Source organism: Balaenoptera borealis, assembly GCF_965194805.1.
Source record: "Balaenoptera borealis genome assembly, chromosome: 13".
Taxonomy (NCBI): Eukaryota; Metazoa; Chordata; class Mammalia; order Artiodactyla; family Balaenopteridae; genus Balaenoptera; species Balaenoptera borealis.
The window spans coordinates 106,457,094-106,472,640 of record NC_138870.1 but is presented as its reverse complement, the minus strand read 5'-3'; the positions used below and the strand labels follow the sequence as shown (position 1 = coordinate 106,472,640).

Here is a 15,547-nt window from a genome sequence, read left to right as displayed (position 1 = left end):
ATGGCTCCCACCAGGAGTTCCGTGTCTCTGCACCTTAGGGCCCCGGTTAGGGTCCCGCGTTTACCGAACTCCACCAGGCGCCTGGCCGTGACTGGCAGAAGCAGCGCTCCTGGGGGGCGCTGCGGTTGGCGAGTTAAGGCGCAGCACAGAGCTGAACCACGCGGTCTGCCGGGGGCAGGACTCTGGGGCCCTCGGTGCGGGGAAGGCACCGAGGCCGCGGGAGAGACGAAGCCAGTGAGGGGACCCAGGACAGAGTCAGGGCGGGGTCTGGAGCGCAGCTGAGCCGGAGCAGACCATGAGCCAGCCCTGAGAAGGAACAGCTGGGGGGGGGAAGGAAGGTGCCCGGGCAGGTGCAGGAAAGGAGACCAGAGGTGGAAGGCAGGTGGGCAGGTGTGGGAAGGGCCCTACAGACAGGAAGCTGTTCCAGGTGAAGGACGCCCAAGCGTGTCTGGCTGCTGTCCCAAAGGGCCACCGCAGGAAGGGAAAGGTATGGATACAGAGACGTGAGGAGATGAGTTGGAGGGAGGGACTGAGCCCAACAGGGGCAGAGTGGGGGCTGGGCAAATGGAGCCTTCCCTGAGATGGGGGGTCGAACTCCCACCTGACAGAGTGAAGGGAACAGCGGGCGGGGGTGCAGCCACGGGGACCTGAGAGCCACGCCCCCAGGCTCGGGGCAGAGGTGCGCGTCCAGGGGTTCGCTGCCTCGTTCAACTGTAATTAGTAGGAAAGTTTTCTCATAGATGTTCTGCTGGGTCAGTCTTCTTGCAGGGTCGGGGGCCCTGGCCTGCACCGAGGCTACCCAAAGGCTGAAGGGTGGTCATTTACTGATTCCTAACCCATGACTATGTTCTCTGTTTGCTGGTTGCCCTTAATTTGAGTAGAGGTGTGTGATTTCTATAGACAGTAGTCTTCAACCTTCATGTAGTGAATTTGTCTATACTGGCCTTTCTCACTCTCATTTCTCAATCTTCACCTGCTGTCTTCCTGGTGCGCTCTCATCCTGGGCTCAGGGGGTTAGGGCGGGGGGCAGGCCCACCCTCAGAAAGGCACTGACCACCATGCTGACCTCAGCACCTGAGAGCTGGGACTCACTGGGGCCAGGGGGCCGGGGAAGCCCTTTCTCCAGGAGGTACCATCTATAATCACCTCGGGCATGTGACAGACAGTCACCTCTTTTCTTCTGGCTTTCTGTGGAGACTTTTTAAAACATTAATCTTAAGATCTAAGCAGATTGACGCCTGCTCTCTGTCTCACATACACACTCACAAGCGTGCGGGCACACTCATAAGCACGCACACACTTCCCAGCCCGGCGCTCCAGTGCAGGTGGAAAGGGCACACGTCGCGTGACCTTCCGCTCTGGCCTCAGCTTCCTCGCTGGCCAAGCAAGCGTATTTGGAGAGCACCTCCCGCGCGCCGCACAGCAACACCGGCGTGGTGTCAGAGAGCCCTGAAGGAGTGAGACTTCTCCTGATTCCATCACCCTGGGGTCTTGGTCCCCACTGCCACGGACAGTGCCTGGGCCCCTGGCCCCTTATCTGCTCCCCCCCACCCCAGAAATAGCCAAGGTCACACCAAGCAGAGAGTTTATTGAGGTGCTGGACTGCGGGCAGCGCTTGCAGCGGCGTAGCGGATGCTGGTGTGGCCGGGGCCTGGGCCGGGGCCCCCTCCTCCTAGCAGCGTCTGGGGCTCGGGGTGACCACGACTCCTAGTCTCCCCCAGGGCCCTACTGGGGAACCCCTCCCTGCTTACCCCTGAGCTCCTCGTGGGGCAGTATGGGGGGGCGTCCCCTCTCTTTGTCCCTATGGTGAGGATGGGATGATCCCTTGATATTCACTATAAAAATTAAAATTCCTTTATAAATCACATGGGAAGAGCAAGAGGGGTCACCTGGGAGCTTCCTCCACACGCGCCTCCCAATGCTGACCCCAAAGTAAAGAGCAGAGGGCAAGAGTGTGCAGGCACAGAGGAGCAGAGACACACAGGAGGAGAGAGGAGGGAGGCCAAGGGCAGACCAGGGCGACACAGACAGAACAGGTCAGGGGTAGCGAAGGTGCAGGCTCCACTCTTCAGCAGCCCCTGGGGAGCAAGGAGGAGAGTTCCCAGCACAGCCCGAGACTCGCCGGATGTCAGGTCCCATGTGCCCCCAGTCCAGTCCTTGCCAAAGCCGAGGAGGCCGCGTGAGACGCCCCAGCCCCAGCCGCTCCCGGAGCGGGAGCGCGGCGGGGCTACTCCAGGTAGATGTCCTCTGTGGGGCAGGCGTACTCCAGGTGGCGCTGGTAGTACTCCAGGAAGGCGCGGCTGGCGGAGAGAGCGTCCTCAGCCCCAGGCTCCCCAGGCCCGCCCGCCTGGGCCTGCCCGTGTCTCCCCCAGCTTCACTGCTCAGCCCTCCGGGCCCGGGCCCTTTTCCTTACGGTCTGGCCTCAATGCTGCCTTCCCACCCCCACCCCTGTGGTCAGGGTGCCCGTGCCGTTCCCACGCGCAGGACCCCCCTCCACGCTCCTGCCCCAAGCGCTCTGCCCACCACCTTCCCAACCCTCCACCACCACCACCACGGTCATCTGGCCTTCCCTCCCTGCCCCTCCCCTGTCTCCCCAAACCTCATCTCCATCCCTCCTCCCAGCCTGCTCACGCCCTGGGCACCGCTGCACCGGTTCTGCATCCCCACCCGGGTCCCAGCCATCACTCCACACTGGCCCAACCCTAATCCTGCAACCCACCCTCCGGACCCACTCACCCCACACTCTGGGCCACGGGCCTCATCGACTCCTGGGAGACGAAAACGTGGCAGGCAAAACGGCTCAGCAGCGGGTGTTTGGTGATGAAGCCAAAATAGCTGCGGGGAGAGCAGCGGTGAGCACACGGGGACGTCAGGGCACGGGTCCACCCCTCAGCCCCCAGGGATCGGGGAGAAGAGGCAGGAACAGAGAGGGCTCAGGGAGGGCGTGTGGGGCTGGGGAATGTGCGGGTCAGACGATTTCAAGATTCGAGGCCCCTTTCTGGGTCCCCGTCCAAGCACAGCGCTGGGCATCTGTGAGGAGTTAGCGATCTATGCTGATCTGTCCACAACAAGGGTGTCCCGCTGCATCTTCCTTCTCCCGAGACAGTGCCACCTGCCTCTGTGGCCCCCCACCCAAAGCCTGCCCCTGGACCACAGAGCAAGGCCTCCCCCTGTCTTCTGGGCACCGCATCTCAGCTGACTCTTCCTTGTCATGTCACCTGACACCCTGAGCCTGCCCAGTCCCACCTCTGGTCCTGCAAACCCACAGCTGTTTTCCGGGCTCTGATGTGGGGCTTGACATGGGCCCTGATGTGTAAAACAGTCTTCCTGAAGAAGCTTGTACCCTGGCTCTGTCGCCCCAGCTCTCTTCCACGTATGCCTTTCCTGAATCTGCCCTTCTTCTCATCAAGACATTAATAAAAATTATTGTCCAGAGGGAGGAACTGTCAGAATCCTGCAGCAGGAGGGTTGAGACCCACCCCCCAACTGTGGCCAATCCAGTCCACACCAGGTGGGATTAGGGTTTTGTGGCTCCACCGGATGGGAATCCACACGACAGCATCATCGCTGGGACAACGTGCTCTTGTTGACCACGAACACGTCCCAGCCTTGTCTCAAATGCCACGTTCAGTCGATCGCATTCATAGGGAGTGCCAGGCACCATCCTACGCAAGCTCTTTATATTATTAACTCCCATAAACCTCACAACAGCCCTGGGAGGTAGGTCTCTAGATGAGGGCACTAAGGCACAGAGGGGGTCGGAAACACAGCCAGTCTGCCCACAGACACACAGCCAGTCTGTGGCGCCCTAGGCGTGCTCTCAGCCGCCTGTGATCTCACACGCCACATGCTCCTACCTTATCCGGACACAGTGTGCCCAGCACATGCCTAATCCAGCCCGCTTCACAGTGAGATGCCTGACATTGTCTCCTTGTGCCCCCTCACGGTGGGGACTGGGCTGAGTTCTGGAGTAACATATACCGGGAAAGTCTGGGCCAGGACAGCGCCTCCTCGGTCCCCTCCTGGCCACGGAGCTGCATCTGGGTCAGCGTCGGGCCTGGACGCCTGAGCCTGTGGCACCACAGTTTCCCTCTGCTGTCCTTCCTCTCTCGGGTGTGCCACCCTCAGCCCACTGGCCCTCATGGTGCCAGGCCTGCCCCGCCGCCTGTTCCGAGCCCTGGCCCTCTACCCCAGTCCTCCACCCCTCAGAGCAGCATCTAAACGGTGATCCCATCAAACCATCTCCCTCTCAAGGGAGAAGCAGCCAAACTGGGCTCTGACACGGCTGAGCGTGGACACCATCGCCCAGCCAGCAGACAGAGTGCCCCTCACTCTTACCACAAGTGTCCAGGTGACACACATGCTGGCCTCAGTATCTGTCACAAGCCTCAGCCCCAGCAGCAGTGTGGCCTTCCCACATCCTGCCTCCCCTGAGGACCTGCTTCCTCAAATACCACTGGGCCCTTCTGAGCCTCTGCTCGGCTCCGTGTGCGTCGCAGGCTAGCTCCTCCTGTCGCTTCGTCTAGGGCACCGGCATCCCGTGCGCAGGAGTCCGGCTGGGCAGGAAGGCTGCAGCCCTCCACCCGCTGGTTGCGCCTCTCCCCTTTCACTGCCGTCTCTTCTCTCTCTGCCTGGCTACCCTGTTTGCCCCACGGCCGAAGTTTTCCACCTGCTCCGAACGTACCTCCCCCCAGGTCTCCCTTCCACATTCCAGACCATGTCGCAACGGCCACTTCAACCTCACTGCCTCTGGACTGAATACTGCATCGCCAGCCTGTCAGGCCCATTCACCCCATGCCTCTTCTCTTGGTGTGTGGGTTACTAACTGCTCAACACCCAGGTCACCCTTGATTCTCTCTCCAGGTCAGCCTCTACATCCAATCAACTCAGGTCCTGCCTGGCCACTTCCTAAATGCCACTAGGTCTCAGCACCTGGATAACCTCAGCAGCCACCTGGTCTCCTGCCAGCGGCACTTGGGTCCTTCCACTCTGCACAGCAGCCAGAGCCAGCCCGTCAACCTGACTGTGTCACCCCATGACCCCATCGCCAATGGGATTAAGTATAAGCTCCTTGGCATAGTCAGAAGGACACAGGTGCTCTTAGTGTCCCTCCAGCCTTACCCAGCTGCCCCCAAAGAGCCCCTAGTGCCCCTTGCCCACAGCCCTGGCTCAGCTGGCTCCCTGCCAAGAAGATCCACCCTGTCACCCACTTGCCTTTCAAGGTTTGTAGAGTGGTCTTCAGTCGCCCCTCTAAGTCCCAGGAGAATTCGCCCGCCTCCCTGCAGGTCTGCTCACTGGAGCCCCATGCAGACGTCCACCAGAGCCCCACGAGTGCTTGCTTCGAGCACTCGCTTGTCTGTGTGTCTGTCTCCGCACCCAGACCAGATGGGGGCCTGTCTGATCCAGGTGTCCTGGGCCCAGAACAGAGTGGGCGCCATGTGGGGACTCAACTCCTGGAGCCAAGTGGGTGTGGGTGAGAGGGTGGGATGGTGAATGGGCAGCCCTCAGGGTTTGAGGGCACTATGGGATGGGTGAGTCTCGTACCAGCTGTTGCGGGGGTGGCAGCCACAAAACGAGATGTTCTTCATCTGGAAGAAGTGGCTGCAGTGCTGGAACTAGAGCAGAGGTGGCAGAAGAGGGCCAAGTTAGATAGAGTAGCCCGGGGCCACTCCTGCCACCCCTGCTGGACGCGCCTCAGTCTGACCCCTTTGCCTCACCCCTCCCACTGTCCCCTGTGCCTCAGGCCCCCACACCCCACCTCGGGTCCTCCACTTAGACTCAGCTTGACCCCCCGAAGAGAAATCTCAAGGTCACAGGAGGCAGGAGGACGCAGGTGGACGGTCAGTTTCCGGGCAGTGGCGATCTGCAGAAGAAGTTAGGGGAGAAAAGGGTCTCAGGGGCCTATGAGGGTATCTGTCCCTCCTGGTGGGACATTTTCGATTAAGTTTGAAGACTCCTGGCAGTGATTCGGGAAGATGTGAGTGTGGCCTTGGCCGCTCCTCAGCCTCGGGACGGCCTGCCCCGTCTTCTTTCCGTTCCTCCCCAGGACTACGGCCCCACCAACCCCGGCCTCCCCGCTGCCTGTCTTGTGAGCTGGATGCAGGCTCCCAGGCGCAGAGCCGTGCCGCTGCCCTACTGCTCTCCCGCTCGCCCGCAGGCCCAGCGGACGGGCCGGCCCTCACCGAGTGTCCACTGAGTGAATAACGAGTGAGCAAATGACTTCCAGGGAAGGGTCTGTGAGAGCTGGTCTTGATTTTTAGACATGAATAGGATGGGCTGAAGCGAGGGAGGGGCCCGCGGGAAGGTGACAGGGAACAGCTGCCGAGCGCTGCCCGAGGCCTGTCTGCCAGGCCTCTGAATCGGGGCTGGGGGGGCCCGGGCCCTGAGGCCCCCAAGCATCCTGGAACCCTCTGTGGAAGAGGGCGGAGGCCTGGGGCCTCCAAGGGCTGTGCCAGCCTGCAGGGCTCAGGGGCCCCCACCTCCAGACTGACCTTCTGCATGGCTGCACACAGGATGCCATTGCCCTGGTGACAGGGCACCTCCACGGAGCCCAGGAACTGCACGTCAAAGCGCTCCACCCAGCAGGGACCCCGCTTGCTCCCTGGGAGATCACAAGGGGCCTAGGTCAGGTGAGCAAGAGAGGGTCTGGGGTGACAAGACGCCCCTTGGGGAAGGGGCCTCACCCAGCAGGTCCTTGGCCGGGCCAGGCACCACGTGGGCATAGAAGGCGGGGAAGACGCCACTCTCCCCCGTGCGCATGTTGAAGCCACGGAACCAGAAGTCATCCTCCTCGGCCTCCACCAGGACCGGGTCGTCCACATCCAGCTCAAGCTCGTCGGGATGGCGGGGAATGAACCTGAGGCCAGGTCAGAAGTAGGAGGTCACTGGGGCAGGGGCAGGAATGGCTGGGCTGTGTCCACCAGTGTCCCATGGTGTCTGTAGATGCAGGTGGAGGGTCACTAACAGCGAGGGGGAGAGGCTGTACCTGAACACGGCCCGATGGGTTTGCTCCCTCTCCTCCCCATTGACCAGGCAGGAAAAAAGGCCGAAAGACTCGGTGCCTGAGAGACAGAAACAAGAGAGACAAAGGCTCAGGGGAGGGGCAGGAAGAGCAGTACTTGAAGGCCCCGCCAAGCTCCCCTCCCCTCAGCCGTCTGGCGTGGGCTGTCCTCAGTCACGGAGGGAGGGAGAAGTAGCTCACCGGGGGCTGGATGGAGACAGAGCAGCCTTCCCCACGCAGCTCCCCACGCTATGGGCGCCTGGGGGAAGCCCCAGGCCCCGGTGCTGGGTAAGAGGGCAATGCCCAGTCCTGACCACCTGCAGACCCTCAGGCTGCCCTGGGCACTCCGGGGATCTGCACGGGCCCTGGGGCCAAGGAGCCAGCCTGCTCCCCCCGGGACCACCCCCTTTCCCCACCTCCCACTCACTGGAGGATCGAGAGGTGCTGTTGACAAAGACATTGAGGAACTTCCTGGAGAAGGTGAGGTCAGGGCTGCCCGGGGAGGCGTCCCCGGGGCCCTGCTCACGGCCCAGCAGCGCGGCTCCCGCCTCCTCCTCGCTGGCCTCGCCGCCGCTGTCCTCGCTGTCGGCACCCAGGCCCGCGCCGCGCTGCAGGCTCACCAGCTCCAGCTGCGTGTGTTCGTCCACCACCAGCGTGTACTTGACCGCGTCGTACACCAGCGAGGCGTCCAGCGCCGCGGGGCCCGCGCCCCGGCCCCCGGGGGGCCCTGCCTTGGGCTCAGCTGCGTCCTCCTCCTCTTCATCCTCGTCGTCCTCTTCCGAGCAGGCGGCGGAGCAGGCGCGGCCCGGGCGGGCCGGGCGGCCCGGAGCGGCCCACAGGGGCGTGATGGTGTCGCGCGTGGGGTTGCTGAGGAAGAGGCAGGGCCCGGGCTGCGCGGGGCCGGGCCGAGGGGCGGAGGGCTCGGGGGGCGGCGGCCCACACAGCGTCTCCATGTCCACCAGCTCCACGCCCGGCCCCGCCGCCGCCCCGGGGGCCTCGGCGGCGGGCGACGCACCCTCGCCGGCAAGACGCGGCGCGGGAGACAGGCACTGGCCAGGGCAGCGGATGGGCGAGGAGCCCTCGGAGATCATGCGGCTCACGAGGTTGCTGAGCAGCCAGGGCGAGTCGGCGTCCTCGCTGAGGTCCGGCTCAGACTCGGACCCCGACTCGTACTCGCTGTTGGTGTCGTCGGGGCCCACGGGCAGGAAGGCGGGGCGGCGCGGGGGCTCGCTCGGCGGCTCGGGCTCGGGCTCCGAGGCCGGCGACGAGGCCTCCTCGATGGAGTTGGTGAGGTGCGAGGAGCGGCCGCTGCTGCTGCCGCCGCCGTCGTCGCTGCTCCGCTCCAGCTCTGTCTCTGAGATGGACGAAATCATGCGCCCCAGGCGCGCGCCGCCCGCGTCCTCGGAGTCGGAGCCCGGCGACGACAGCTCCTGGCTGCTGCGCCGACCCCCGCGGCCTCCGCTGGAGCCGCTCCCCAGGTCGGCCTCGATGCCCGGATCCGAGGAGGGCGAGGCCCCACCTGGCGCCAGGGGCCCTGCGGGCTGGTTTCCTTCGGAGTCGCAACCTGGGTGCACAGCTGACTGCGCCCCGCAGGGGCTTCTGTCCGTGGGCGGGAGCGGGGCGGGCGGCTCTGCGGAGCAGGGGGTTGGGTCAGCCAGCCCACCTCCCCCACTCCTCCCTCCCTCGCCTCCGGTGTACCCCCTCCCACCACCGCCCAGCTCACCTCGGAGGGGCTCCTGGGTGGGTGGGCACAGCACTGTTTCCTGCCTGGAGGCTGGAGGCCCTGGAGCAAACCCTCCATTGTTGTTCAGGGAGTCCTGGGGGGGAGGGGAGGGGCGGGGGTAGGAGAGCAGCGCTGAGGGGGGGCCCCAGCTCTCAGGGGTAGGTGGGGGGACAGGCCGCCACGGGGACCAGAGTCCCAGATGCTGGGAACCAGGGTTAGCTGTGGGGCTGGGTGCTCGCTCACCTGGGCTCCCAGCGTTGTCAGGTGGAGCGTGGTGGGCCGGTGCTTGTGGGGCTCCTCCAGGGAGGGGGAGGGGATCAGGGGCTCCCGAGCAGGGCCTCCTCCCTCCTTGCCCTCCCCTTCTTCCTCCCCCTCCTCCTCCTCTTCCTCCTCCTCCTCCTCCTCCTCTTCCTCCTCCTCTTCCTCCTCCTCCTCCTCTTCCTCCTCCTCCTCCTCCTCCTCCTCCTCCTCTTCATTGTCATCGATCATCTCAAACTCCTGGAAGTCATCCTGGAAGGAGCAGATGGGGTGCGGCTGCTCCGAACGCCCCAGGGAAAGGCCGTCCTGCAGGAAAGAAGGGCAGGGTGGAGCTGGGCCAGTGTGGGACAGTGACTGGGGGTCCCAGGTGCCAGGAAAGGGGAAAGCAGGAAGCTATAAGTCAAGGGACAGAAGCCTCCCTCCAGGTCACTCTGCTCTCCACCAACAGAGCAGCTTTTTAAAAAAATCTACTTAAGATACATAAGGATCACTACAGTTCTTGGTAAGTAAGAGCCCAAACTCCTAAGTCTGGGTGACAGAGATACTCAAAGTGGCCCCAACCCACCTGCCAGCCTCATCTCACCCTCAAACCCCGTCACATTTGACACCAGCACTTTTCCTTCATAGCATTTTAACACAACTCATAGTTACTGTAGAGTTTGGGGTCTGTCTCCCCCACCAAGCTGCAAGCCCCACCAGGACAGGGCCGTGTCCATACTGGACACTGGTACAGCCCACCCCCAACTGAGAACAGGACCGGGCCCACAGTAGAAGCTCAGTAAATATCCAGTGAATGCATGAAGCACAGACAGCCAGCACCAGGCTTCACCAACCTCAGGGCCTTTGACCCACTAATCCCTTGCCAGCAATTCCTCTCCTCCATTCCCTCCTGCCTCCCCCATCTGCCAGCTCCTTCTAGCCCTCCCTCAGGGCATGGTTGTGCGCCATTCCCACTGGAAAATCTCCCTGATGGCCTCAGTCTTGGGTGGGTTCCCATCATTGCACCTTCTGTCCCCTCATGGGAATCCAGCCATTGACACTCAGGCAGCCACTGCCTCTCACATGTCTTTCTCCCCTACTAGGTTATAAGCTCCTGAGGGCAAGAGCCACACCTGTCCTGCTCTCTTCCCAGGCACCTGGAAGCCCCCAGAACTTGCCACATGGGAGTTGCTCAGAAATGTTCTTGAGTGAAAACAAAAACGTAAAGAGATGGGGAGGAGATGGGCAAGGGGAGACTTCAGGGGTGGAGACATGAGGCAGGCAGATGGAGGCTTGAGAGGTGGGGAAAGGGCAAAGGAGGAGATGAGGTGAGATGGCAGCTGGAAGGGGTTAGATCTTTCTGGGAAGTGAGCTGAGCACAGAGGCACCAAAGCATAGACACATCTCCCCTCCCCCAAGCTAGCCCGCTGGTGGGGGTCAAGCGAGGACTGATGGGGAAGGTCCTCAGTGGACCTCTGTTAGAAAAAGAGAGGTCTGATATCAAGGAAGACCCCAGGTCGAGAGGCCAAGGGAGAGGGGGCAATCAGAGGATTTCTTGTTTCAAGGCTGAGCTTAGACCCACCCTAAAAGCCCACGAGACTGCTAAGCATAACCTAAGCGAGATTCTGCCTTGAGAGAGTTCTCTGCCCGCAGCCCCTTCCCCACCTTCTCGCAGTGGTCCGAGTCGTAGCTGAGGCCCAGACCACAGTCATCGGTGATCTCAGACAGATCTTCATCATCAAATTCTTCCAGGCTTATGTCCTGTGGAGGCCTGGAGAGGAGAGCAAGGACAGGGCTCCTGAGAGAGCCACCAACCCTGGACTCCCTGGCTGGGAACTGGCCCTAAGGAGGGGCCAAGGGAGACCCCCCACCCCAGCTCCTAGGCCCCGTGATCTCCAGAGGCCCCAACTCCCAGACCTGCATCCTGCCATTATCTTGGACCTCAAACTCTGCTCTCCAACGGATTTCCCCCTCAATCTGAGCCATGACCAGCCCAGAAGAGGCACCTGTCCCCCAAACCCTCCTCCCAGTCCTCCTTCCGCAAAGAGCCAGCAGCCTCTCCTCCCTCTACCCTCAGCTCCAGGCCCCTCTGGGTCACAGGCTCCGCCTCAGGGGAACCAGGCTGAGCAGAGAAGGGGGAGGGGAGCTGAGGCTGCAGCAGCAGGAGGAGGGGGAGGGGTCAAGCCCGTTCTGGGAGCAGAATCTGGCCAGTTGTCCCCCACTCCTGCGGAAGGCAGGCCTACACCCAGAGGTCCAGCCCTCTCCCCACCCTAGTCCCTTCCCCCAGCCCCCAGGCTTGATTTCAACTCTCTCCCTGCCAGAGCCCTACAGACCAGGCCGGGCTTCCACCAGAGGCCCAGCAAGGCCAAAAGGACACTGCCAAGCACAGAGCGTGTGCCCAGCATCCTGCCCAGGCAGCCGACCCCTCAGAGGCTCCGCCCACGACCTCTGAGGACCTCCACCTTTGAGGGGTCGGCTGTTCAGGCTGGGTGCAGCACTGGATCTCAGCAGGAATTTGGGGTTGGGGGCGGTCACTGGGGCTGGAGGACGGGCATAAGGGGAGGGCAAAAATAGAGAGACCCGGCACCGAGGCGGGGGGGATGAGGAGCCACGGGCCTCAGGACCAGAGAGGGGTCTGGGGCTTGGGCCCCCAAAGGCGACGGGGGTGGGGTGGCAGGGTCGGGTCGGAGGAGTCTGGGGACTGGGTCAGAGGGGGTGCTGTAAGAAGCGAAGGGCCTGCCGAGGCCCGGGGCGCCCAAGTGCGTACCTGCAGCCTGGCGGCGACAGCGAGTGAAAGGTGGAAAGAGAAAACATCTCCGCCCGATCCGCCATCTTCTCCGGGGAAAGGTCTGCCGACTGCGGCGGGGGAGGGGTGCCCGGAGCGACAGCCCCGCACGCCCTTCGTCGCTCCCTCCCGCCCGCCCTCAGCCCGCCCCAAGTCACCTCGTGACACGCCCTGCGACACCCCGCCGCCAGCACACCTCGACGCCAGGACACCGCGGCAGCGCGAGCCGGGGGGGGGAGGGGAGGAGGGGAGGACCTGGGAGGAGGGAGGATCCGGGGGGAGGGGAGGAGGGCGGACCCGGGAGGAGGGCGAAGGGGACGGCGGGGAAGCTGGTTGGAGGAGACAAGATGGTTTGACTAAGAGGCTCGGGTTGGGGGAGAATCGGGCTGCGGTTTGGTTTTTTCGGGGTGGGGGCAGGCGAGAGGCGGATTAGTGGGGATGGGGGATCAGTTCGTATGGTGAGAGCTTAAATGAGGAACTTGCTATGGGGAAGTCGGTCCGCAGACCTCTGGTTAACTGACTTTGGGGTGTGGGGTGGGACGGGGCCTGGTGGAGTGGTGGTGCAGCCCCAGGAGCTGCGCTGACGTCCCCGGGAATCAGAACAGAAGAGCTGGGGTCCCAAGCCTGGCTCTGAGTAATTCAGACTGATACTGGGCTGCGCGTGGACCAGGGCTGGAGGAGCTGTCCACGCCCGGGTGCTGATCAGGGCTGGAGGAGCTGTCCACGCCCGGGTGCTGATCAGGGCTGGTCGGAGCTGTCCCACCAAGGGTGCTGATTGGGCCCACGGAGATTTCCCCCTGAAACGTGCTGACTGCGACTGGAGGGGCTGTTTCCCCGACGGGTGCCGATCAGTGCTGGGCAGAGGCATCTGCCCGAGGAGTGCTGATCCGGGCTGGACTCACAAAGAGCTGTGACCCAAACTTCCCAGATTTCCTTTCTATCCCGAGTCTTGTCATCACACTGATTAACTTGGACATCCACGTAAGTGACCCATCCAACACCCTTGACTTCTGATCAAGTCTGATGGTCTATGATCACTAATGGTACACCTAGTACAAAACACAAAATCGACGGGACTTACATGGGAAAACTGAAATATCAACACACTGTCAGCAGTCCTCATGACAGATGAATCCTAAAAAGTCAGAGGATACTTTCTGACAACTTTCTCATAGGTTAGAAAAAAGATAAATGCAAACCTTCTATCTTTTGCTCTACTCACATAGCACTGAAATCACAAACAAAATAAAAATGCCAATAGCTAAAACTGAAAAATGAAAAGCTTAAGAGGGACTTCCCTGGTGGTCCAGTGGGTAAGACTCTGTGCACCCAGTGCAGGGGGCTGGGGTTCGATACCTGGTCAGGGAACTAGATCCCACATGCCATAACTAAAGAGTTCACATGCCGCAATGAAGATCCTGCGTGCTGCAGCTAAGGCCAGGCGCAGCCAAAATAAATAAATAAATAATTTTTAAAAGAAAGAAAAGCTTAAGAGCCATACCTTGTTGGGAATACTGTCATAACCAGTAACTTCACCACCTCTTGAATCTTGATTTTAAGCCTCCAATTCTCTGATGATTGCCTCCTATTTTTCTCTCTTTCTTATGGTATTACCATGACACTCACAACTCTTTGACTCCATAAGAAACTTATTCCAGGGAATTCCCTGGCGGTCCAGTGGTTAGGGTTCCATGCTCTCACTGCCAAGGGTCCAAGTTCGATCCCTGATGGGGGAACTAAGATCCCACCAGCTGCACAGCACGGCCAAGGGAGAAAAAAAAAAAAGACACTTATTCCAGGTACTATTGCTGTGTAGCAAATTACCACCAAATTTAGAGAATTAAGACAACCACTTTACTCTGCTTACAGTTTGGGGGTCATAAATTTGGGAAGGACTCCAATGGGAAGCTCTTGTCTGGGCTTTCTCATGCAGTTTGGTTACAGCTGGAGGTAAGCTGGGCTAGATGTCGAAGATGGCTCACTTGCAAGGTTGACAGTTGGTACTGACTGTTGACTGGGAGCTCAGCTGGGGCTGTCAACCAGCACCTACACCTGACCTCTCCAGCATGGAAGTCTCAGGGTAGTTGGACTTCTTACATAATGGCTAGCTTCTCCCAGAGTGACTGTACTAGGAGGGCCAGGGGTCAGCTGCATGGCCTTTTCTGATTTAGCCTTGGAAGTCATATGGCTTCCTATTGGTCAAAGCAGTCACGATCCCATCCAGATTCAAGAGAGCAGTCATAGACCCACCTCTTAATGGGACGAGTGTCAAAGAACTGGGGGATCATGTTATAAACCCAACACAGATCTCCAATCTATTGATCCTCCCACTTTTTTTTTTAACATTCACTTTTTTAAAAATAAATTTGTTTATTTTATTTATTTATTTTTGGCTGCATTTGGTCTTCATTGCTGTGCGCGGGCTTTTCTCTAGTTGCGGCGAGTCAAGGCTACTCTTCAGTTGCGGTGCACAGCCTTCTCATTGCGGTGGCTTCTCTTGTTGCGGAGCACGGGCTACAGGAGCGTGTACTCAGTAGCTATGCCTCCGCAGCTCGTGGAATCTTCCCAGACCAGGGCTCGAACACGTGTCCCCTGCGTTGGCAGGCGGATTCTTAACCACTGCGCCACCAGGAAAGCCCGATTCTCCCACTTTTCTCATTGCCAACTCAAGTTCCTTGCTTTAAATTAAACTCCTTTCTGGAATCATCAAGTTCTTCTCTTTTGGATCATTTCCAACAGCAAACAAGCATAATCTAGTGTTAAAAATAAATGGTATATTCTCATCTCTGTTCATATAAGTGATCCAAAGCCATGGGGTTTTCAGTACTGTTATGCCTTAAAGGAAAGGACAGTTAAAATGTCCTTCTTTTGGTTTAAGAAAGAATGCTTACAAATAGTTATACCTTTTGGGAAACAGATTTCTACCAATGAGGAAAACTATTATGACAATGAATCGGACTTGAAGCTTTTTTTTAAAGGGATTGTTATGAGGAAATAATAACAATCTCTGAAATCTAAATGTCTAGCTTTTTGCTTCGTTGCAGCCAAGAAAGCAAGATGGGTCACCAGCAGCTCTACTGGAGCCATCGGAGAAAATTCGTCAAGGTTCTCACCCTTGCCACATCTGCTCAAACCAGCCTGGTCTGATCTGGAAATACAGCCTCAATATGTGCCACCAGTGTTTCTGCTAGTACGCAAAGGATATCGGCTTCATAAGTGAAGCTGGACTAAGTGAACTTCCTTGAATGTGTCATCGAGGACATCTACCCTATGCAGAAACAATGCAAGCTCTTTGTATATAAAATGAAAATGTTAAAACTTCCCTCAAAATAATAAATAAATGTCTTAAAAGACTCCTTTTGCCTGAAGTACATTCTTCAGAATTTTCCTTATTGAGAGCTTTGGGAGGTAAACTCTATTTTTCTAAAAATGTCTTTATTTTGCCCTATCTCCTGAAAGATGTTTTTACTGGATATAGAATTCTAGGTCAGGTAGTTCATTTCCATCATCACCCAGTGTCTTCCCTGAATTCCCTTGTTGCTATGAGAAGCCACCTCTCTGTCTGCCACTTCCTTGAAGGTAATTTCCCTTTCCTCTCCAGCTGCATTTAGGACTTCTTTCCCTGACTTTGGTGTTCTGATGTTTCGATGCAGTGTATCTAGGTGTGGTGTATTTATTTTCTCTGGCTGAGGTTCACAGAGCTTCTTCACTATATGATTTCTCTTTCATCAGTTTAGAAATTTCACAGCCATTATCTCTTCAAATATTGCCTCTGCTCCATTCCATCTCTCCTCCTTCTGGG

At 59.3% G+C, this 15,547-nt stretch overlaps 1 protein-coding gene across 2 annotated transcripts; it reads right to left on the bottom strand.

Moving 5' to 3' along the window:
• Positions 1-1,568: 1,568 nt before the first annotated feature.
• MAPK8IP2 (mitogen-activated protein kinase 8 interacting protein 2) lies at positions 1,569-11,870 on the bottom strand. Of its 2 annotated transcripts, XM_082351472.1 has the most exons (12): positions 11,728-11,870; positions 10,626-10,731; positions 8,967-9,287; positions 8,724-8,817; positions 7,428-8,630; positions 6,986-7,061; positions 6,684-6,856; positions 6,492-6,601; positions 5,759-5,863; positions 5,545-5,615; positions 2,737-2,835; positions 1,569-2,300 (listed from the first exon to the last, which is right to left on the bottom strand). In XM_082351472.1, exons 1-12 carry the CDS (start codon positions 11,790-11,792, stop codon positions 2,228-2,230), a joined length of 2,496 nt encoding a protein of 831 aa, XP_082207598.1. In that variant the 5' UTR covers positions 11,793-11,870; the 3' UTR covers positions 1,569-2,227. The 2 variants fall into 2 exon arrangements, 1 of the variants encoding a protein (XP_082207598.1); XR_014233545.1 differs by lacking the exons at positions 1,569-2,300; positions 2,737-2,835; positions 6,492-6,601.
• Between the last annotated feature and the right edge of the window lie 3,677 nt (positions 11,871-15,547).

Bases quoted from the DNA above. Each gene is read 5' to 3' on its own strand.
- MAPK8IP2 (XM_082351472.1), bottom strand. From the start codon at position 11,792: ATGGCGGATCGGGCGGAGATGTTTTCTCTTTCCACCTTTCACTCGCTG. The intron at 6,602-6,683 runs GTGAGGCCCCTT...GTGATCTCCCAG, and splicing joins CCCGGCCAAGGACCTGCTGG to GGAGCAAGCGGGGTCCCTGC. The intron at 2,301-2,736 runs GTGAGTGGGTCC...TCTCTCCGCCAG, and splicing joins CCCGTGGCCCAGAGTGTGGG to CCGCGCCTTCCTGGAGTACT.